Below are 24,727 nucleotides of genomic sequence, written 5' to 3'. Positions count from 1 at the left end.
TGCCATGGTACTAAGTGGGCTGAGGTCTCTGTGTACCAAACCCTAAACTTTGTTTAAAGCTCTTTAAATGTTGGATGTCTTTGACTATTTGGGCCCCTTTATTCCACCTAAATTAATACAACAGATCCCTGCGTTAGCTTGACTCTTGGGTTTTTTATGACCTTTGAGAGTATTTGTGTATTAGATATGTTTGAGAAATCTTTGAAGGAATCATCTAATTAAAAAGCCAGGTCAGGCAAATGACACTATGCCCAGCGCTACCCTAGGGCGCTACAACCTGCTCAATCTAGCCAAACCAGTCGGCAATGGGATACAAACAGTACCACGTGTGCACTGCTGACAGGGCTGGGATTCTATTACTACAGTATAACACCTCAGTAAGGGATGGGCTAACATGTCTGCAGAGCATTACAAACTGGTCCAAACTTCTGCCAGTCTCCCTAATGAGTGTGACAGATTTGGAACATGAGCTTTCCTTCACGCTTCCACTTCCAACAAATCCACAACGTCCTCCCTCCCAACTCTCTAGCCAAGTGAGAAGCAGAGACATTCTGTCTGTTATCAGATCCCCATCCCCGGCTCACCCATTACAGCAGAGCTAGTGCTTAGGGAGGAGAGAAGAGTGCCAGGCAATGCTTAGTGCCTCACAGCCATCAGAGCATTAGGGCTTGAGGCACCAGCTGTAAACCAGAGTAAGAAAAATATGGGCCTGGTGAAAAGGCAGGAGCCTCAAGAGGACGCAGAGCATTTGACAGGTGGATGAACTTGAGGTGGGGGGAGGGGGGAGAAGGGGAGAGGAAATGAGGAAACGGGGCCTTGTCGAGACACTTGCACTTCCTAAATGTACATGTTAGGCTAGCCACGAATGAACATTATGTAATCTCCGTGTTTACAAACCAACAGGACTCCCTGGTTTGGCAACAATGACCCCAGATGACTATCAGGGACACGTGTCTCTAGAGCGTGGGCTGATTTATTAAGGGGAGGCTGTTTACTGGTGACCTCCTTCTATTTCCCTGCCTATCTCTGCTGTTGGCTTCTCTAGCCCAGCGGCTCAGCAGTTCCATTTTAAGAGCACTTTTGTGCTCTGGAGGCCTCCCACAGTCTTTTCCTGTTCCCATTTGCCTCATCCTGCAGCAGAGGATAGGAAATCCCTCTACTCACAGCTCAAGGATGAGGACCACATCTGTCCTGTTCTCATAGACGTCATGCAGCTTGATGATGTTGGCATGCAGGATCTGCTGCAGAATGTTCACCTCCCTCTCAATTTCCTCACGTCTCACCCCACGGCGGCTGGCCCGGCTCTGACGCTTCTTGATGAATTTGGCAGCATATTCCACGCCACTGCTTTTCTCTCGGCATTTCTTCACTATCGCAAACTGGCCACTGTAGGGACAACATTATAACAGCAATTACAATAAAAGCTTTCATAAATCCCATGGGCAAGATGATGAATCTCTCAGAATTAGCTTGCATAACCGGAGTCTGCTCCTGCACATCCTTTGGTGAATAACACTGATTCTTACTGTAACAATGGGTTCATAAGCTACATGCTGTTCATTCACCATACTTTAATGCTGTGTTTTAGACCATGTGAAAAAAGGTAACCTGTCTGAACAGGCTGGAGAATCCCTAGATAGAATCCTCAAAGAATTTTTAAATGATTATTTTAAATGCAGTTCAGAATGGGTGAGCTATTGATGGGAATTTGATTATAGACAAAATGTCTCTGTTTCTTGCTTATACTTGATCATTTAAAAAATGCTGAAGCCCTCAAAAACTAGAACATTTAAAGTGAGTGCAATCTGCCCATTTGCTAAATGAAGTTCAGGTACTGAAGTACACAAAATGCAGAATGCAGTCTGATGCCAGGAGGGGTGGATAATACCTACTTCATATACTGGAGTCAGACCTGTAGGGTGTAATTTTTAGAAGAAGGCTGAAAGGGCACTTCAGGCTGTGCATGTACAAATGCAGGTTTGTGTTTGGAAGATGCTGGTCCATATACATTATTGGCATGAAAAACTTGGCTATCAAAGTTATTGAAAATATGTAAGTTTCTTAATGTCAGTTTAAACAAAGGAGAATATTTCCCTAATACTTAGCAGGACAATGATTTAATTCATTGCATCAAACCTTTAAACAGCAGGCAATTGTTTAGAGTTGTAAGCAGACTTTTCCTGACAGCAGCTGCTAGATGTAGAGTTCATCATCCCCATCCCAATTTTAATATTTTCCCCATCTCATAAAAAAGAAACATTTGGAGATTAGATTACTAATACAGAGCACAATGTCCTACATGCTCTGTGATGGGAGCCCCTTGAAATGAGACATTTCCTTTAACAGGAAGGTGCAGGGGAATTCCTCGTTTTAAGCTGCGTAAGGTCATTGTGACTGTCCTCAGTTAGCTCCCCCAAGGCACATTGTTAGACCACAGAGTGACCCATGTAGGAGCACAGCTGTTATTTGTTCCAGTTTGCTTTTCTTTTTAAGGGATTCTCATAACTGGACAAAGTGAAATACTATGTCTGAGGCAGGAATACTGCACAAGATGGAGTAGTTATTCACGTGACTCTCTGCTCTGTTCCTTTGGGTTCTAACAACTTATTCTGGACAAGAAAATCAATGTGTGGGTGTGTGAGAGAGTGCATATATCTGTATGCTTAGCCATGGAAAAAACATAATAGGTTAACAAAGCAGGTTAGGAAGGCAAGCGGTAGCCTGGACTATTTGCAGTTATTCTATACAGGACATGTACATGAACCACTTACGTTTATTCAAATTGTTTCAACAGAGAAACATGGAAGGATAGTCTTGTGGTTAACCAATGGAGACACTCAGGAAATCCATGTTCAGTTCTTGGCTATCCCACAGACTTCCTGTATAAAACTGGTCAAACCACTTAATCATTCCATGCCTCAGTTTTCCTATCAGTAAAATGGGAATTAGACATATTTTCTCCTCCTGTCTTGTCTGTTTAGTTTTTATGCATTTAGGGCAGGAACTCTCTCAAACACTGTGGTGTTTTAGATGCTGCTTGTAATTATTAGAACTGGGAGCATTGGCTGTTGGGAATCTGGAAGCACAGGAAACAGGAAGGAGGCGGGGGGGATGCAGCAGCTTTGTAAAGAAGTTCCACTTTTGGTAAATAAAGTCCTGTTGAAGTCTGTTAGTACCTTGCTTGCATGATACAACATTTTGGCAACAAGGATGGATCTTCTGCCTCTGAAACCACCTGCACCCTTTCTGCAAAGCCCAAGTAAGCCTCCAATTGCTTTTACTGCCTGGATCCATATGTTTGAGACTTATCTGCTTGCAATCAGTGCTACAGAGATTTCTGAAGTAAGAAAATGGGCTCTGCTAATCCACTGCCTTGGAGCAGAAGGGCAGCATATATTTTACACTTTTCTCCTTGCAGATGATAAATATGAGACTGCACTCACTGCATTGAAGAACTTTTTTGTGCCAAAAGTGAATGTAATAGCTAATCGCTACAGATTTCGCCAGCATGAGCAGAAATCAGGGGAGACTATAATGCAGTATGTTGCTTCTACGAGGAGTCTGATTGTAACTTGTGGCTTTGGGAATATGGCAGATGAGACGATTAGAGACCAGTTCATTGAGAAAACTATGCTTTGTGTAAGAGAATGCTTGCTCTTAGAACCACAACTTACACTGGAGAAAGCAATAACTATTGCTACCCCGATTGAGTCAGCTATAGCAGAAGTCAAAATAATGAGTATGGATACAAGAGGCCCAATCCAAGCTGTGACTCCTTTGCAGAAAAGTCCACTATCACTGCAGACAAATGATTATAAGGAGAAAGATAATGAAAAACCACAGAATCGGCAAATTCAAAGCACAGCAAAAGCACACTTTCACTGTGGCTCCTCACAACACCTCGCAAGCTACAAAAGATGTCCTGCAAAAGTAGCTCAGTGCAATCACTGCAAAAAGATTGGGCATTTTGCTAAGGTATGCCGCAGTAGCCAGTCCAATAAACAGGTGCATACAGTTACAATACCAGATGTTACTGTGTGAGTGTGGACGAAATCACTACTGCACATATTCCAGAACAGATAAGGTGCACTGGAAATGTTTATGCCTCATCTTCAGGCAAATCACATCCTATTCAGCTAATGTTGGACACTGGCTCAGCAGTATCTATACTACCTGATTCCATCTATTTGCATTACTTTAAAGATGTGCTTCTGTAGAATCAGAGCCGGAAGAGCCTTCAGGAGGTCATCAAGTCCAGCCCCCTGCCCAAGGCAGGACCAATCCCAACTAAATCAACCCAGCCAGGGCTTTGTCGAGCCAAGACTTAAAAACTTCTAGAGATGGAGATTCCACCACTTGCCTAGGTAACCCATTCCAGGACTTCACCATCTTCCTAGTGAAATAGTTTTTCCTAATATCCAACCTGGACCTCTCCCACCACAACCTGAGACCATTGCTCCTTGTTCTGCCATCCGTCACTATTGAGAACAGCTTCTTTCCATCCTCTTTGGAACCTCCCTTCAGGAAGTTGAAGGCTGCTCTCAAATCCCCCCTCACTCTTCTCTTCTGCAGACTAAACAATCCCAAATCCCTCAGCCTCTCCTCACAGGTCATGTGCTCCAGCCCCCTAATCATTGTAATGAAACCTTGCCTGACTTTAGGTTTCATTACAAACTTACAATACAAACCAAATTAATTAAAAAGATATCTGGAGTTCACAAACCTGGCCGAGTTTAAAGTTCCACACAGAATCTGTGCAAAATTGTTTTATTTGGATACTAATCTCTCACATTAAAGTTGTTTCACTCAAATTGTGTGAAACCAAAACGTTGGCTACATCTACATTGCATCCCTCTTGCACAAAAGCCTATGCAAATGAAGCACAGATTAGCATATTGCCACACTTCATTTGCATAATTAATTAGGGGCCGTTTTTGGGCAAAAAGGAGCCATCTACAAAGCTCCTTTTCGTGTAAAAGCCTCTTGCACAAAAATGGCCCCTAATTAATTATGCAAACGACGTGCAGCAATATGCTAATCCGCGCTTCCTTTCCATAGGCTTTTGCACAAGAGGGATGCAGGGTGGACGTAGTCTTAGAGTGGAACCTGAGGCTGGGAGTGGGGGAGAAAGAACAGGACAAAATCAGATAATATGCTGGTACAAATCCTTGCCAACCAAAAGGACCAGGATTCACACAGCTCTTCTAGCTAGTACCAGCACCTCCTGTACTGAAATTATAGTGCCGAATTGGTGTGTTTTCACGAGATTCTAGTATGCCTCCATATTAGGCTGCAGTGAATTCAGCCACAATTACAAAGAGGAAGTGGTCAAGTCTGCTCCACTCAGTCAGCTTAATTTATTTACTGGTATCACTCAGTACAGCAGAGAGTTAAGTTTTCTCCTCTGGTGAAAATGTTGATCTTTTACACAATTGGACAACACCTAAACAAAGTTCTTTTTTAATCTAATTAAGAGGCCATTTCTGAGGCTTCTTCAATCTGAGTGTGCTTTCAGGATTATTTGGTATTTATGAGCAACAAATTGCTGTTATGTGAAGACCTAGTGAGACAGTACAATGATGTGGAAAATAGGGATGTAACAGTGTAACTGTTCCAACTATTAACCAATAAGCATGAGCTTATCAGTTACCAAAATGGTTACACACCAGCTGCTAGACCACATCAGATCCTGAGAAGGCAGCTGCAGCCCCATGCTGCTGCCTCTGATACAGAGGCAGCAGTGCAAGGCAGTAAGTAGGTGGGAGCTGGTGCACAACAGAGGCAGCAGCACAGGGCAGCAGTCGGCTCCCCGGGAGCAGGGTGGCAGTCAGGAGCAGGCGTAAAAGCTGGCTTCCAGCGCACACCATCTTGCGGGGAGATGGCTGCTACCCTATGCTGCAGGCTCTGCAGAATAAAACCTATATTGCAGAGCCTGCAGCGTAGCTGGCTCCCTGGAAGTGGGGCCAGCAGCTGGCAGAAAGCTTTCAGCATTCACTGGGTGCCAGCCCTGTTTCCAGGGAGCCGGCTGCACTGCAGACTCTGCAGTATAAACTTTATTCTGCAGAGCCCAGCATGTGTAATCGCTAAGGTTTTTAATGGTTACACCGTTGCCTAATTAACCACTTTTTAACATCTCTGGTGGAAAGGACAGGATGGAATTCACCTCCAAGTATTAGCAACTACTTTTTGTTACATAATTGCATCCCTGCACACAATATTTATATTGATATATGGCTGGGGAAAAATAGATCGAACCTTCAGAAAATGTGCTGTTGTATGTGCTGGGATAGTGACAAATGAGAACCTCATTATAGGAATACAAAATATTAAGCAATCCAAGGCTTGGATTTGTGGTTAACATCAGGAGTTTGGTGTTCCATCCAAGCACACAAGCTATCAAAAAGGTGACTTGTATGGAAAGCAGAGTGGGTTGGAACATTTTTGGCAACATTAAGTTTTGCCAAAATATGCTGTGTGTGAAAGCCAAAACGTTGTGGGGAGTTGTATTTGTTTAAATAAAGTTTTCAATGAGAAGGGGGAGTCTACAGCTACCCGATGAGAGTACTTGGCTGGGATGTAAGAGATCCAGACTCAAGTCACTATTCTGGCTGATTGCGTGTGATCCGGGACTAAAAATTCAGCTCTGAATCAGATAAGGTGGGTCTCTCACATCCCAGATAGTGCTCTCAATGCCAAGAGACAGACTCAAACTCGGGTTTCCAAAAGCTCAAGTTTTAATCTACCAATGGACATTCATCATGATCCCACTTTTATACTGAAAACAAATTTGAAACCTTGAAAGTTGCTGCAAAACAGAATTTTCACCTTCTGGTCAGCTCTAATAGAGCATGCAGGGAACCTCCTCCTTATTATTGAGAGCACGTCTGTGAAGATACAAACATTACTTGCCTATTAGCAGGAGTGAGGCCTACAGAAGAGTGCAGAGCTACAGTCTCATCAGTAAGAGGCAGATCACACTTAACCCTGTATTTCTTCAGAACCTCCCATGCTTGGCTTGTGCCAAGTCTCTTTTTCTTCTACTATATTGGAGAGAGTTATCCTGTCTGAGAGTGTCTCTGTCTGTTCAGGAATGGCGAGACTTAGGACCACAAAATTCAATATGCAGTTTCTCCTTATCAGAACAAGGGGAGGGTTTGGTTTAGGGATGTTAAAGACTAGTCGACTAGTTAACTATCCGATAAGCATTTGCTTATCAGATAGTCTTTTGACTTGGTGACTAATCAATACCCCCCCTTGCTGCCTCTATGATATAGAGGTAGCAAAGGGGGGGAAGGAGTACTTCTAAGTGGCAGCGCTGCACAGGGGCTCTGCGCATTTCAAAGGGGCAGCTGCAGTGGAGCCCAGCGTCAGCTGGGGACTCACAGCTGACCCCGGGCTCCCCGCCACATTTCCCCAGAACCCGGGATCAGCTGGGGAGTTCCCAGCTGACCCCGGGCTCCACAGCCACCCCTTTGAATTGTGCAGAGGCAGCGTTTTAAAGGGGCAGCCTGCTACGGATCAGCTGTGTGGTGGGCTGCCCCTTTAAAATGCTGCTTCTGTGCATTTCAAAGGGGCAGCAGCTGTGGAGCCAGGGGTCAGCTGGGGGCTGTCAAAGGAGGAATGCGGAAGTGCCTATTGACTAGTCGACCAGTCAATTGGAATTTCCGTTGACTAGTGAATTAACCCCATTTCAATACCCTTAGTTTGGCTGTGCCAGGAAAATGGGATGTGCCTAGAATGGGATTGCTTCTCATAAAACCATATAGAAAATAGAATCACCAAGCAGATGAAAGGGGCTGACTGGGAGCACACATCACCCTCCCTATCCAGACTGCTGTATCCCTGAACCTTTCACCCTCACAGGCTCTCATTAGGGAGGGCAGGAAGGAGCTGATGCTACCCCTCTCCCCCCCCCCCCCCCCCCCCACACACTGATCCATATGGGGACGCAAAACCATACAGAAAAGAGACAGAATTACCAGGCAAATGAAGGGGGCTGGCTGGGGGGCATGGCCCCCCCCATTCAGGACTGCCCCAGCCCTGAACCCTCCACTCCCAGGCACCCTCTGGAGTGGGCAGGGGGGCTGAAGCTCTCTCTCCATCCCACTGATTTGTACAGGAACACTGCTGGCTGTTCCCCTTCAGAGAGCCAGGAGAAAGTGCACAGTTTGCTGCATTCCTCACTCTTGTCTGTGAGTGCAGGGGGTAAATGAACCTGGATCTGCCCCAGCCAGGGGACATACACCCTTCCCCCGGCTGTGCCCAAGCTGCTGTGGCCAGAGAGGGCTGGGATCATCCTCTCTCCCCGAGTGGGCCTGCATACTGAATCCCTCATTCCCAGCCTCACCCCAGAGCAATGATTTCAAGTGAGCATGAACACATTTTATTTTCCAAAATACAAACATTGATTGAGTTAAGGATCCGAGTAGCACTAGGTAAAACTTCTAGTACTATACCTGCAATAGCAGGGTTGTGACAGTTTGTATTGCCCAGAATAAAAGACAATGCCCAGCACTTCACTGAAACTCGCTTCACTCATTTTTTGAGGAGTAACGTTAGTTTGAACCAAGGGGTTTGATTCAAACTAGCATGGCCCGGAGCGCACTTTCACTTTCGAATCAGCTGGTGTTCGGAATAGCACGTGGCCAAGATTATGCTAATGAAGCAGGGATATTTAAATCCCAGCTTCATTGACTATTTCAAGTGCCTACATTTGCATCCCTAGTTCAAACTAGGTTGCAAGTGTAGACATACCCCTAGGAACAGCTATTGGCAGTATGTCTTATTTCTATAAAAACCAAGGAAACCAAGAGTTAAAATTTTCCCTTGTCCCTAGCTTGCTCTGGAATACCTAGGTAGCATGTGGTAAAATCTCACTAATTTCAGATTCTTATAACAATATATTGCTATTTTTATGAACCTTAAAGCCATTCCAACCATTTCTGGTGTGGGCTGGGAAATTTATTATTCAAATTCCCTACACCAGAAATGAACAGAGAATGAGATTCCTGCTATAGAATCCCGTAAGTTACTTTAATAATTCTATTAGAAGATTTGATCCCCCAATAAATCCTGTAGGATGTTTAGAGTGCTTTCCATAGAACTTGATTGTTCTAATTACTATTAAATCCTCTAGGAATCATCTACTGTGGTACTCTTTTCAAAGCCAGATTGTTTAATCACGTGTTTCTAAAGGCCTTTGGAACTAGTACTACTTTTGTTTCCCTCCTTATCTTAATGGCGGTGTCATCAGTTTTACTAGCACAATTCTGGGAAGAGAAATCACTACGTAGCCACCAATTCATGTGTGCATGCACCTCATACTCTTGTAGTTATCCTGAATAAAACAATGGTGATGGGTAGCTTGGGGTTTCATTTTAAAAAAATATTTCAAGTTCTCAGTTACATAGCACATAACTGTTTCTGAAAGGCATTTATGATCCAAGGGAAAAGCATTTACAATACTGCCTATCATATGGCAAAAACAAAATTAAAAGAATGGCTCTCTCAAGGCATAGACTTTATTGAGTTCAGGAACAGTCCCAGAGCTTGAGATAGTTGGAAATATGGTGAAAATAACAAAAAGGGAGGACAAAGGATCCAATACACCATTGGTTAGCCAGGGATGTTTAGAAAAATTCCAATGTAATTAACAATAATGTTATGAACAATCCATATACATACACTGAAGCAGGAAACATTCCCAGGTTTTTTGCTTCCATTAACATCAAGTGTAACCCCTCCCCCACTCCCTGCTTCTTGCTCTACAGTGCAAATATATTTGCTTTATCTATACTTGTTGCTAAGATCAGATGTGTCTTCATTACAGTACCACTGAGCAATCAAAGTATTTTTGTATCATCCTTGAAGAATGATGGCACAAAGCAGTAATGCATGTTCAATGACTTTCTGCACCACCAGTTCATTTTTAAAGGGATGTCTTCATTATCTTAAGGCAAGGGCTAAAAGTTGGAGGGAGAGATGGGGAAGATGAGAGAAAAAAACTCCATCAGTGGTTATAAAAGACCACCTGTTGCTCTCCTTATACAATAGCAGAACCTGTATCAGTGACCCAACGTGCATATTTCTAGCAAAAGCCCATACCATTAACACAATCCCACACTTATCAGTGTACTAGTGAAATAAGGATGACTGAAGTTCTACATGGCAATATGAACAGCACCACATACATAACATAATACCAGAAGCAGACCCTTGCTCTTGTTTTTTTAAACCAATGAATTTCATTGTATTTGTCAAATATTTGGACAGCAGTACCAGTTTCATCCTGGAGTAAAAAAGTATGTTAAACAAAGAATAATTTTTCTGTCATTTTTTCTGACCCTTCCTCCACCTGAGTGGCACCACAGTGTGACCCTATTGGGCTTTTTTAGAGACAACAGGTGCAGAAAGTTGAATGTCCCAGTTTCCTTTGACATGCCTAAACAGGCTGTTCTTCCCTTTCACTGAGGATAAACAGAATGTGTCACACTATGAGACAAATGTATAATAAGCAGCAGTGTGTAGTTGTAAGTAATTTTGGTGTTTTCTCACTGCCAGATGCAGTGATATTCTACGGGGTGAAGTTCAATAAACTGTGTTGGAGACAGAAAAATGTGCCTTTTAGAGCGGCAGAGATGACCTTCTCCCACTTCCTTTTTGTGTGTGTTTTGCTTATTATGTTTATCAAGGTTACACTTAACTTCCTGCTGGGGTCCAGTTCCTGCTCAGAAGTGCACGTCACTAAAGATAGAAGCTGAGTTAAAGCAATCATGCTTGGTATGCCAGCCAGCTGGCTTTACCGTAGTTCAGTCACCAGGAAAATTAAAAAGCTAAACTGAAGATTGGAATGCAACAGAAAGCCTGAGAGGGGATACCACAAATATATACATCTTTTTACTTTGTGACTTCTTTATGCATTTATTCTCTAAGATAATATTCCCAAAAGATAAAGATGTCCAAATAATAACATTGAATGGGAACACTTGGCCAAAGATCATCCGTAACCAATGAAAAGTCTCCCTGCTCCTATGGATCTCTGTGAAAATGCCAGGATAAATCTATTAAAACCAAATCACCTGTGCCAGAACACAGGGTTGTTTGTACATATGCTGTGTTATTCTGTTCAACACTTGCTACATTTTACCCCAGCAGTAGCTGCACATCAGCCGTGGGCAAAGGAATGACACCATGGTATAGATGCAGGTTTTGAAATGCATTCTAAAATCTACATGGATGAAGAGGCATTATATTAATTTTAATACATTATTTAATCTTTTAGGGAGAAAATACAAATTTTTATTTTAATAACAACCCCTGGCACAAATGAACTTCAAAAACTACTGGCCAGTGTTTTAGATCTTTGTACCCTTTAGGGGAACTTTTAACATTTTTTCTATTGGAATATTGCATACGTTTTAAAAAGACAACCACTAAAACCACTGAAAAATGGAAAATATGGGCCTTCAGCTTCCAGATACCAGTACCGTAAGATCAATGCACATGTTAGATTTTTTCCAAGAAGTAGCTTGATTATTGGCAGAGTATCCATGTGGACTTGGAAACAGAATGCTCTGATATTTCAATACTGTGCGTATTCCCAAGGATGTGTCAGGCAGAAGAGGCCACTGATGCAATCCACACATGTGCTTTGCCCAAAGCCTATGACAGGGCTAATTTTAGGGAGACTTTTCTGGATTTACCAGTTGTTCATTTTAAACTGTACACTATGAGGGAGATTTTCAGAATCAGTGGCAATCAGGCAATTAATACCTAATAGTATCTGACGAAGTGGGTCTTTGCCCACGAAAGCTTATGCTCCTACACTTCAGTTAGTCTATAAGGTGCCACAGGACTCCTCGTCGCTTTTGCAGATTCAGACTAACACGGCTACCCCTCTGATACTTAATAGTATCTAGTATCACATACTGTTGAGAAGAATCCTATCAGGCTATGCAACATTGCTTATAGTGGAAGGGTCACAGTGCATAGTACAGGGTTGGGCAAGATACAGTCCGGGGGCTAGATCCATCCTGCCAAGCTTTTTCATTTACCCCATGGCCCATGCCTGTGGCACAGAGCAGCTCCACACCACTCAAAGCGGCTGGCTGCTCCCTACGGCTCTCTGCACTGTGCGCTAGGGTAAGGAGGAGGCTTCATGCACCGTCCCTGCCTTAGCACAATCTCTCAGCTCTCATTGGTCAGAAACTAGCCAATGAGACCCGAGAGATTGTGCTGGGGATGAGGAGCAGCACGCAAAGCCTCCCTCCAACCCCAGTGCAGAGAGTCACGTGGAACAGCCAGCTGCTTTGAGTGGTCTGGGGCAGCTGGCAAACAGGGAAGCCTGCCTGAGTGTGCTGCTGCTGAGAGCTGCTTAGATGAATGTCTCCTGGCCACAGCCTGCCTCTGACACCCCACCCCCTCCAAGTCCCTGCACCCGTTCCTATGCCCCTCCCCAAGGCAAGAATCCTCTTTTGCACCCATACCTCCTCCTAGACGGTGCACCTCAATACTCTGCCCCAGGTCACAACCCTTTCTTTTACCCAAATTCCCTCTCAGACCCCACATCCTCTCCTTCACCCCAGACCACTACTCGGAGCTCCCTTCTGCACCCAGCCTCCATTCCAGACCCCAGGCCTGCGCCAGAGAAAAATGTGGCTCTTGACCCCTTACCAATGTCAAGTGGCCCCCCATCAAAAATCATTTCCCACACCTGGCACAGTACTTTCATGAATTGTATATAATGACTATCCTGTGTGTTGCTAGAATAATCTGCAGATCTGCTGATAGCCTGGTAGACTTTCCAGTAAATATAAAATGGTCCACTCTGCATGTTTAACCTTTTCCTGTGCATTTAAAAAAAAGCAGATGATAATTTAAGTGCATTTAATGCCAAGGAGCAGTGCCAGAGTGACCTAGAAGTAAGACTTCTTTATGTGACTTGAAAAGACCAACACTCTAGTGTTCCTCTCTAGAGGAAGCATAGTGTTGGTCCATGCGCTCCCTGTCAAGCTCAAATAAAGACCAGTTAGTATCAATTATGGTGGTAGTTCTGATGCCACAGATTTCAGATCTGGACTTTTTGTTACAGCTGATTCAATTTGAACCAGTGACCTGGAGTTGAGAAATTTCATATCCTACTATCATTTACTCAATGTATCAGTCTTCATCTCTTTATTTCTCCTTTGCTTTTTTAGGATGTGGGCACATTTACATAGTTTTATACCCCAGGAAATAACTATAATTGCCTGGCTTTCAAAGTTAAGGCCTTAAGAACCTTTGTTCAAAGCCTTTTTTTTTAACCATTTAAAAGGCTGGTGTGCAGCGGGGGGGACCATGAGCGAGCTGGGACTCTGCTGATTCCTGGTTTGTGCTGGGTCCCTCCTGCTGCACTTTAGCCTTTTAAATGTGTTAAGAGCTGACAGGCAGAGCTGCAATGGGTTAGCTCCTGGGCCAAGAGCTAACCCCGCTGCGGGTCCCCCATTTATCGACTAATTGATGGAAAATCCATCGACTAGTTGATTAAACTAAATGTAACATCCCTAGTTGCAGTGGCACTCAGATTTGACCTAGTGGTGTCTTGATGGGGAAGCTGCTGACCCAAACCTGAATGGTGCTGTGCCAGATTAGACACCCAGGGGAGAGAAGCCAGGCGGCCACTGAGGTGTGAACATGGTTCAGTTGTGTGACCACTTGTTTAGTTGTGTACTTATGTATGCTGATGAGACAAAAATTACACCCTCTGATTAACTTTCTGTGACGTATCCCTTTTTCCCCACACCTCTGCTATGAAATTTACTAAAAAAATTCAATGCCAAAACCAGAGCCTTGCTCATTTGTAATTTAAATCAGGACACGGGAGCTAACACCACCAATTCCTGAGAAATGCTTTGGGTTATTTACGGCAATGGATTAAGTGGTTAGGATATTGGCATTACATCACTCAGTTAGACAACACCCAGCACCACTTTGCCTGAGTAGTGACTCGGAAGGAACGGTGCCACGTACCGAATCACCTGCAGCATTTTCTGTAGTAGCTGGGTAAGTCTCCCAATGTGGCAATGACCAAGCCGATTTGGCCCTTATCAATTTCTGAAGTTGCAGGAGTAGATCACAGGCTGCAGTGATATGCTCTCGCCCAGCAATTCTGCCCATTTCCCGAGAGTCTGACAAGAATTTTACATCATCTCAAGCACAAAAATAAAACATGCACATTCAACCATTTGTCACTTATCACAGTAATGAGGCAGAATGTCAGCAACTGGAGTGACAACAGATAGAGTCCAGAGAACTTTGAAAGGCTGACTCACTTTTACAAGTAATGGATGGACTGATAGGGGTAATCTCTCTGTGCGTTAGGCTGAGCAATGCCAGAGCGTGTGTAATATTCGTGGAGTGGTTCAGTATAATCTTTCTACCTTCAGTTTAAAGGTCAAATACTGTTTAACATGCACAGGCTGCTGCTGTGCTATGAAAAGGCATTCAGCTATCGGCAACTCCTTGGTTCACATGGGTCAAAGTTGGCTCAGATAGGAATGAATAGACACGAGAAAAAAAAAAAAAAAAAACAATCTGGCTAACAATTTAAGCCTTTAGAAAAATCCACAAGGCCTAAGGGAGCATGTTTCTATAAGCCTCCAATTTCTTTGTTCATCGGCGATATTTCTATTCTTCAGTGTAACTTTCTAGTCTCCTGTTTAAAAACTCTGTAACCAGTCGCCAATGAGAATCCACCTTAGGCAACAGTACAACACAGTGTCTATGCTTTCTATTTCCTCTGCCACTCCAGTGCAGAGGCAAGGAATCTTAAGGGGGAAGGTGGGTGTAAATCTCTCATAATCATGCTTCTGAGCACATAGGCTGGAACATTCAGACCAATGGTGAGTTATCTGGTGTTAGGAGAGAACAGACAAACTCTTTAGCATCCCATTACAGAGCAACACTGAACCCTCATTGAAGGCTGCCTGCCATCCAGTGGCAAAGTATTAACAGGTAGGGTTGCCAGGTGTCTGGTTTTGAACTGGACAGTTCTGTATTTTAGCTGTCTGTTTGGGAAACAAATTGAGAAAATATAAATGTCTGGTATTTTCTAAATAAGATGTAATGTAGATGGTGATGTAATGTCAAGTGTGCTCGGTATTTTTGTTGAAACCATCTGGCAATCCTACTGACAGGCCTAGAAACAACTGTGAACAGAGAACAGTAGCCCTGAATGAATGTCCAACAGAGTTGAGAGGTGCATCCTTTAGTTAATGAATGCATGAGGACTCTGCTAAAAAGGCACGTACACTGTGTATCTTCCAATGTGGGAAGCCCTATGCCTAAAGATTCCTGAATGCCAGAATATGGCAAAAAGTTATTCCAAAAACATCTCTTGCAAAGTCCATAGATCGAGTGCTCTCTTTATATCTGCAGAAGAAGGAGATGGCTTTCAGTTGCATCAGGAACACAGCCTACTACTGAGCTCTTCCTGAACATGGGCTGGTTAGTCCAAGCAGCGGAGCTAGTCTATGGCTACGTCTACACTGGCCCCTTTTCCGGAAGGGGCATGTAAATTTCACTAGTCGTTGTAGGGAAATCCGCGGGGGATTTAAATATCCCCCGCGGCATTTAAATAAAAATGTCCGCCGCTTTTTTCCGGCTTTTAAAAAAGCCGGAAAAGAGCGTCTAGACTGGCCCCGATCCTCCGGAAAAAGTGCCCTTTTCTGGAGGCTCTTATTCTTACTTCAAAGTAAGAATAAGAGCCTCCGGAAAAGGGCACTTTTTCCGGAGGATCGGGGCCAGTCTAGACGCTCTTTTCCGGCTTTTAAAAAAGCCGGAAAAAAGCGGCGGACATTTTTATTTAAATGCCGCGGGGGATATTTAAATCCCCCGCGGATTTCCCTACGACGACTGCTGAAATTTACATGCCCCTTCCGGAAGAGGGGCCAGTGTAGACGTAGCCTATTTGTATTGTTTTAAACTTCTATCCCCTCTATAGTGGTTCCTGAGTCATGGTGTAGGTAAGGCATGGTGTATCAAGCTCTTGCCTTGGCTCAAAAGTATTGGTATGATGCAGTGACCATGATTAACAGACATTTCCCACAGTAGATGAATCCTTGAATGTCACAGATGAGTGTCTAAAAGAAAGATTTGCTAGACACACAAATAATCTATCCAGGGCTTTTAATACTATGTATTCAATGGGCCGCACTATTTTGATTTGCCCCATTACTAGTATTATCTTATTTAAGCTGGAAGGAACACGCGATGTTGTATATTTCCCCAGAGGTTTCTGTCACCAGTAGTTGTGAAGTGATGCGAATAGCTTTTCAGGGAAAGCAAAAATAGGTTAGAGGTAGGCTTGTTTAATTTTCAATGATAACACAAATGTTTCAAAAGCACAGTGGAATTTGGGCTTTATTGAGGACTACTGTCTCAGAAATGACTTTTTGGCTATGACCATACTTTTGTTTTTAGTGACCCAACATGAATAGAGCTGGTATGTTTAGCACCAATATAAGACCTTCTTATTAAGCACTAGACAAAAGCCAATCTTTTCCTGTCACAGCCAGTCAGATTTGCAAGATATCATGAGGAGACACTGAAAACTAGCTGGGAAAATCTGTTAAAATGTTTTAAAAGCCCACGGCCCATACCGAGCTAATTAGAAACAAGAATGACTGAATGAAAATCCAGGAAGAATGACTGCTGTAGACTCCTGATCACAACCACATCTATGGTGGTAAAGACCAAAGTGTTATAAATGCTCCAGAACTAAATTCAAGCTACACCTGCACATTCCCTTCACTCATACAATACTTAGTATTTGTCTGGATTTAGTGTAAAATGTTGGAGAGGTGCAGATCCCTACTTAAGTACGTCAATGCTGCATAGAAAGCCCGGGCTATGACTACTAAGCCCCTTATTTCAAAATAATGAACTGGTTATTTAAAAATCCGTACTCCTGTTTTCCATTAATTTGTTTTTGAATGAAGTTATGCAAAACATTTATCTTTGATAAATGCACTTTCATGATTAAGAAATCGCTCTACAGTAGTTGTATGCTATGAATTTAAAATATTATTTTATCTTTTTACAGTAATTAAAATAATATAAAGTGAACTCTGTACATTTTGCATTTTGTTGTAATTCTAATCAATATATTTGAAGATATAGAAAAAAATCCAAAATATTTATAGTAAATTTAAATTGGTATTCTATTATTGTTCAATAGTGCAATTAACACTGTGATTAATTGCAATTTTTTTTTAAATCTCATGATTAACTGCAACTATTTTTAAAACTTGTTTGACAGGGCTGAAAACATTATTGGCTTGTAACTCAAAACCAGCTTGCTGAATTCTTTTCAGACTTTGCAGAAACATTCTTCTTTCAGCCTTCAAAGTAAATCTAACTATTTTTAGGCCAACCCAATTTTCCAGGCCAAAGTTATAGGTGGGCTAAAATAAGATGTTATAGTGGAAGCTGGCTGCAATCTCAGACGCTCCCTAATACATAAACATACTCAAATATATTTTTCATATGTATATATGTACATGTGTATGTACACAGAAACACAAATTTTCTCTTTCTACTTCCTAAAACTCAATTGGCTGGACATCCAGAAAAGATCAAAGTTCAGAGAATTAAGCATTGCTTTGAAGGATTTTCACAGGTAGAAAAAATAAAAGCCCTTACCAGACACTAAAACCTGAATGTGCATTACTTTCTATTTCTCACAGCAGTAATCACATCTCTCTGTTTACTGGCTGGTGAGTATCTGTACATAATATGTGTTTAAACTATGACACCTTTTCTTATGGGCTGGCAAGTTCCTCCCATGTGTAGAATACCCCAGTTATCTCTGCTTTTTAGTTTCCCTACACTAAGTACATATTTACTAGTTATGTTACTAAAACACTGATTATACCCCAGCATCAGGGTCTTCTTGCTGGTAGTTTGACATTGAGGGCATGTATAAACTACATCCCTCTTTCGAAAGAAGGATGTAAATTAGGCAGATCGAAAGTGCAAATGAAGCATGGATTTAAATATCCCATGCTTCATTTGCATAATCGCGTCACAGCATTCTTTCGAAAAAGGGTGTTTCAAAAGTGAAACTGCAGTCTAGATCCCTTTTTCAAAAGATCCTGTACTCCTCATTTAAATCCCCACTTCATTTGCACTTTCGATCTGCCTAATTTACATCCCTCTTTTGAAAGAGGGATGTAGTTTAGACATGGCTTGAGTTTGATGTCCTTTGGTACATCTGCCCCTAGAGATGACCTTTGAACTTAATTAATGCACACACTTTCAGTTATACCAAAACATTATTAGTAGGGATGTAACAGTATAACCGTTGAAATGGTTAACCAATCAGCATGAGCTTCGGTTACCTTAAGAGTTACATGTCAAATCCTGGCCCTGTTCCTGGGGAGCTTGCTGCCAGCTTCTGCTGCTGGCTCTGTATCGGAGCCCACAACACAGGGTGGCAGCTGGCTCCTAGGGAGTGAGGCTGGAAGCCAGGAGCGGGGCCGGGAGCTCACTTAAAAGCTGGCTCCTGGAGCACAAGATGCCGCTGTGCACTGCTATCTCTGTATCAGAGGAAGCAGCGGGGCAGCAGCCCAGTCCCTGGGAGTAGGGCGGCAGGTGAGCTTGGTGTATGCCAGGAACTGGCTTTGCTCCCAGGGAACCAGCTGCCACCCTGTGCTGCAGGCTCTGAAGTATAAAACGTATGCTGCAAAATCCACAGTGCAGCCAGCTCCCCGGGAGTGGTGCTGGCAGCTGGGGGCCAGCTCCCAGCAAGCACTGGCTGCCAGCCCTGCTCCTGGGGAGCCAGCTGTGCTGCGGGCTCTGCAGTATAAACTTTGTACTGCAGAGCCCACTGCATGTAACTGCTGAGATTTTCAGTGGTTACATAGTTACCTAATTGATCGCTTTTTAACACCCCTGATTCTTTCTAGAAAGTACAGAACTGCTTGTAATTACAAATCACAATAACTTATAACATTTATCACTTACATTAACAAACCCTGTAACACATGGTGATCATAATCAGTTCTGATTTGTTGCTGTCTTGGCATTAACAACAGTCACAGGCAGCCTGTCTGATGCATTTTTACTAACAGCTCTACGGCTGTTCCTTTATGTGAGTCAGAAAGGATGGCTGGCGGGGCACATTACATTGCATAAGAATGATTATTACTTTTTTTCACAAATACTAGAATACTACATTGCTACATGGATACAGATATTCACTTGAGTCATATTCTTTTTCTTATTATTAATAATTGTATTACAATAATGCCTAAAGATGAGGCTCCCATGGAGCAAGGTGTGTATATCAGCATATTAAGAGATGGTCCTAGCCCTGAAGAGTTTATAATCTCAATAGACAAGACATGCAAAAAGTGGAGAACAGAAGCATTGGCATCCTCAGATTACAAATGGAGAACTGAGATGCCAAGCAATCCTGAATTAAATCTGCAGAGAATAAAATACAAGACAACATACAGTGCCTTGTCATTTTAAAAGCAGGAATACTGTGCACTGAGTACAGTACATTGGGGGCTTTATTATGGGGAGCAAACAGCCCATATAGAGCCCTCAAATACTGACTGATCTTGTGTAGCCCTGCATTGTATTCAATTCTTCTGTTGTTCAGACATTTGGGCTATGTCTAGACTGCAAGCCTCTTTCGAAAGAGAGCGTCTAGACTGCACGCGGAACTTTCGAAAGAGCAAGCCGCTTTTTCGAAAGAAAGCACCCAGTGAGTCTGGATGCTCTCTTTCGAAGAAGCCCTATTTACATTCAAGAACGCCTTCTTTCGAAAGAAGCACTTTCGAAAGAAGGCGTTCTTCCTCGTGAAATGAGGTTTACCGCCGTCGAAAGAAAAGCCGCGTTCTTTCGATTTAATTTCGAAAGAACGCGGCTGCAGTCTAGACGCAGGTGAAGTTTTTTCGGAAAAAGGCTACTTTTCCCGAAAAAACCCCCGAGTCTGGACACAGCCTTGGAGAACTGTATATTGGAATTTCTCTCTTGTCTCATTTCCCTCTTCATTCCGGAATGCCCAGAAGTGGGCGTACATTTAAACTGGTGAAGAATAAGGGAGCACACACTTCTCCAAGCTGCTTTGAAACCCTCCTAGAAATGCACAGTAATGTCAGGCACATGCAGCCAAATTGGATCCTCCTAAGAAAGTGATCTCCAACCTTATTTTTTTTATTTTTGAATGTAAGAGCAATCCAGGATCTACCTCAAACCCTAATACCCTTGCTGTGCCTCCTGCCCTGTCCCTTTTCTGAGGCCCCACCCTGCTCACTCCATCCCCCCTTCCCACTCCAACCTTACTCACTGTCACCAGGTGAGGCCGGGGCACAGGGGGATGCAGGCTCTAGTCTTGGGCCGAGGGACTCGGAGTGTGGGAGGGGCTCCAGATTAAGCCAGCCACTTCCAAGAGTGGCGCAGAGCCGGGGGAGCGAGGGGAGGTGAGGGGGTGATGGCCTGCCTTAATTCCACTGCACTACTGGACTGTTAGCAGATGATCTCTCAATTTGGCTACAGGAGCCTCCAGGAGATTTAAGCTTGATTCCTGCCCATGGATGGAAAAAAATTAACGGGACTGACCAATGTGCACCAATATTGAGGCCATGTGCAGATGTGAAACCAAAAACGTAGACAGAATACATATTTTTTAAAATTACCAGCCACAGCAAGGTGAGGCATTTTGGAACTCACTACTCAAATCATTACATTTAAGCATTAGAGAAATAAAAATTATGAGATGCACAGACTGGTCAAAAATCTAAAATAACACGCTTTGAAAGAAGTAACAACAAGCAAGTATTGGCTGGGTTGGGAGGTGAGCAGGAAAGACTCAGGGGCTGTGTCTACATTGGCAAGATTTTGCGCAAAAGCAATTGCAAAATCTTGCCACTTGTCTACACTGGCCGCGAGTGCTTGTGCAAGAACACTGACGTTCTAATGTAGGAAATCAGTGGTTCTTGTACAAATACTCTGACGCTCCCGCTCAGGGATAAGCCCTCTTGTGCAACTGTTCTTGCGCAAGAGGCCAGTGTAGACAGGCAACATCAATTTCTTGTGCAAGAAAGATGTTTAAAATGGCCATCGGAGCTTTCTTGAGCAAGAGAGCGTCTACACTGGCACGGATGCTCTTGCGCAAAGGCACATGCCAGTGTAGACGCTCTCTTACTCAAATACTCTAATGCAAAAACTCTTGCGTTAGAGTATTTGCGCAAAACCTTGCCAATATAGATGTAGCCAGAGTGTTTGTGGGAGTGATAGACACATACAGTGTGGGAGTGACAGATTCACACTACCCCTTTACGAATGCTGAGCACATTCAGACTTAGGAGCAGCTGCTAGCAAATTCCTGCCATCCTGAGCCATATTGTGTCTGTGGTGATGCGGGACAGACGTGGCAGGAGAGGGACACCCTGACATCAGCACCCCCTTTCTCTAACTCCTGCACCCTGCACAGCATGCAGGAGGATGCCACAGCTCCAAGGCAAAGGACAGGAACAGCATGGAAGTGGGAGGAAGGCAGCAGAAATGTCAGCACTTGATAACCTCCCGGCCAAACCAGTCAGAGGCTTCTAGGATCCACCAGTTGATCCACTGGTTGGTGAGCATTGCTCTAAGCTCTGCAGTCTAAGCATAGAACTGACTGGTGATAACGCAGGAAAGACCCACTTGGATTAAGCACATCTTTTGTGACAAATGAGCATTGCTCTGACCAGAGGTGAAAAGGGGGGCGCTGCTCCCATTAGAGCCAGCTCGGGGGACACTGTTCAAAGAGCCCTCCTGGGGCACTTTTTCCCCCCCAGCAAAGCCATTTATTTCATCCTCCTGCTCCCCCAACTCTCCCTTTGCTAAGCCACAGCCCACCTTTCAGCACCCCACAAGGGCACAGCCTACTGTGGGTTACAGTGGATGAGAAGCTGCATATGAGTCAACAGTGTGCCCTTGTAGCCAAGAAGGCTAATGGCATATTAGGTTGCATGAAGAGGAGCATTGTCAGCAGATCCAGAGATGTCATTATTCCCCTTTATTCGGCACTAGTGAGGCCACATCTGGAGTATTGTGTCCAGTTCTGGGTCCCCCACTACAAAAAGGATGTGGATGCATTGGAGAGGGTCCAGCGGAGGGCAACCAAAATGATTAGGGGGCTGGAACATATGACCTATGAGGAGAGGCTGAGGGTGTTGGGTCTCTTTAGTCTGCAGAAGCGAAGAGTGAGGGGGGATTTGATAGCAGCCTTCAACTTCCTGAAGGGAGGCTCCAAAGAGGATGGAGAGAGGCTGTTCTCAGTAGTGACAGATGGCAGAACAAGGAGCAATGGTCTCAAGTTGTGGTGGGAGAGGTCCAGGTTGGATATTAGGAAAAACTATTTCACTAGGAGAGTTGTGAAGCACTGGAATGGGTTACCTAGGGAAGTAGTGGAGTCTCCATGCCTAGAGGTGTTTAAGTCTCGGCTTGACAAAGGCCTGGCCGGGTTGATTTAGTTGGGACTGGTCCTGCCTAAAGCAGGGGGCTGGACTTGATGACCGTCTAAGGTCTCTTCCAGCTCTATGGTTCTATGATTCTATGATGCTAAGCCACCTAGGAGCCAACACGAGCCAGGTACGCTGCCACCTTAAACTCTTCTATGTGCCCAGAAGTAACCTGGGAACACTAGGAGCACTCCTAGACTGTTCCTGCAGAAGGCGGGTTTATTTCTGCATATGGCATGGAGCTAGAACTGGCAGACTTGTCTCTTTTCAGTTGAGTTTGTTTATTTCCACCTTCCCAACACAGCTGTAATTAGGTTCACAATACTGCAGCTGGGGGCTAAAACTCTCCTTGTATCAATTTAAAAAGTGACATTTCTGTTCACCACAAGGATACCTAGGCTGGGACCTTTAAAGAGCCAGCTGGGATGCGGTTAATGATGCAGAGCTCTGCTGCTGCAGGCAGGGGCTGGTCCAGCGCAGGTAGCCAGGTGAGGCAGCAGCACTGCAGGCAGATTAAAGGGGTCGGCTGGGGGGCGCTGTAGGGGAGCCATGCGCTGGGAACATACATGCTATTGCCAGTGACCCCTGGGGAAAAGCCAGGGTGTGTCTCACACTGCTGCTGGTGTCCCTGCAGCAGTGGCCCTACAGAGACAGCCCATAGCTCCCTTGTGGCCAGGTAAGGTTATCTAGCCCTAGAGTCCTCACAACCACTCCCCCAACCCTCAGCCCTGACTCCTGCACCTGCTTCCCCATACATACCCTGCCCTGAGCTTCCTGCATCACCACCCTCTACCCTGAGGCCCCCCCCCAACCCTGACCCGCACACCCAACCCTCTGCCCTGAGCCTCTGGCACCCCCCACATCCTACCCTGAGCCTCCCCCCACTCAATCCCCAGCCCTGAGCCACCTGCGCCCCACCCCCTGCTCTGTACCCTCCACCCACCCTCACCTCCCTTCACACACCTCATGCCCTGACTCTGGTGCCCGAACCCCTCCCCCCCAGATCCCAACCTTAAGCTTCCCACACCTGTACACACTCCAATTGGAATGAACCCATTTCAATAACAGAAAATCAGAGTTATTGCTTTGATTACATATATTTTACATTCACAATATTTTACGTTACAAATCCTCTTCAGTTTTCAGTTTACTTCTTGTCAGGTGGAACATATTCATGTCTGGTCTTCTGTGAGCGCATTACATTTCCTACCCTTAGCAACACAGACAGCTCCATATATATAAAATACAAGCTGGAAATATATTGTCAGGAGGACACAAATGAGAATATCAGCCTGTGGACAGGACTATGACATACTTAGGGGACAGTCTAATGACTGTATCAGATGCACCTTTTCATTGATGATCATGTTATTATTTTATATAAAGCCACATACTGGAAATCGTAAACACCATCACTCAGAAGAGCCATGGTCTTTAAAATGAAAAAACAAAAGACTTAACACAGCTACGGTTGCCTATACGCAAGCTTCTTTTAGCTGTTATTTTTGCTTTGGACACAATAAGATTGGAGGACTAGAGCATTTAATACCTCAACTTTTCATGTATATCTTCAGGGGCAGAGCAGGAGAATGTGAGAAAAAGAGAGAACGCATATTTTGTGGTGTTACTGTGGCTTTAGGGGAATGAACAGGATTTTCAGGGTATGGGAGCTGACAGTTGGAGGAGGTTTTATTTCAGTCCGATAGAATGACCTGAGTTAAGGTGTTCTGTATACAAGCTAATAATGTGTCTAATATAGACTGTTGTTAAATTACTAGCAATGAATTGTTATTAAGATTTGCGGATTACTGAATATAAAAGTGTGTGTGTCTGTACCCAAGTAACTGCTGGAATGATTTTACCAGGTAATTTGCTGGATTCTCCCTCATTGGATCCTTGTAATCAAAATGAGACATCTTTTATCTTAAAAATCGTGCTCTAGCTCAACCACAAGATATGATCTTAATATGGAGATTACTGGATAATATTCTCTGGCCTCTGCTATGCAGGAGGTCAGACTAGGTAATCATAACAATCTCTCCTGGCTTTACAATCAATTAATAAATATCGTATCCACTGTAGAAGGCTGTGCTGTTGATGCTATTAATACTCTTTGATATTGCACTGTGCTACCAATTTAAAAAGGACAACTGAGCCTGCACTGCTTCAGGGAGAAGAGTCTTGTCAAGCCCCATCTCATTTACGTGGGTTCTTTGTGGATGGAAAGATCTGTT

At 43.9% G+C, this 24,727-nt stretch overlaps 1 protein-coding gene and 1 long non-coding RNA gene across 3 annotated transcripts in view; both read right to left on the bottom strand.

The window, feature by feature from the left end:
* Positions 1-24,727, bottom strand: part of DAPK2 (death associated protein kinase 2) — a 103,918-nt gene that overhangs the window by 45,803 nt on the left and 33,388 nt on the right. For both annotated transcript variants that reach the window (XM_075897629.1, XM_075897630.1), the window contains exon 3: positions 1,165-1,386. In XM_075897629.1, the coding sequence (XP_075753744.1) occupies positions 1,165-1,386 (222 nt within the window). The remainder of the gene's footprint in view (positions 1-1,164; positions 1,387-24,727) is intronic.
* On the bottom strand, positions 7,901-17,057 carry LOC142818358 (uncharacterized). Its single transcript, XR_012895846.1, has 3 exons — positions 15,938-17,057; positions 11,905-15,502; positions 7,901-11,772 (listed from the first exon to the last, which is right to left on the bottom strand). It is a non-coding gene; the product is annotated as an uncharacterized LOC142818358 (long non-coding RNA).

Source organism: Pelodiscus sinensis, chromosome 14 (genome assembly GCF_049634645.1).
Source record: "Pelodiscus sinensis isolate JC-2024 chromosome 14, ASM4963464v1, whole genome shotgun sequence".
Lineage (NCBI taxonomy): Eukaryota > Metazoa > Chordata > Testudines > Trionychidae > Pelodiscus > Pelodiscus sinensis.
This window is presented reverse-complemented; position numbering and strand designations above follow the sequence as displayed.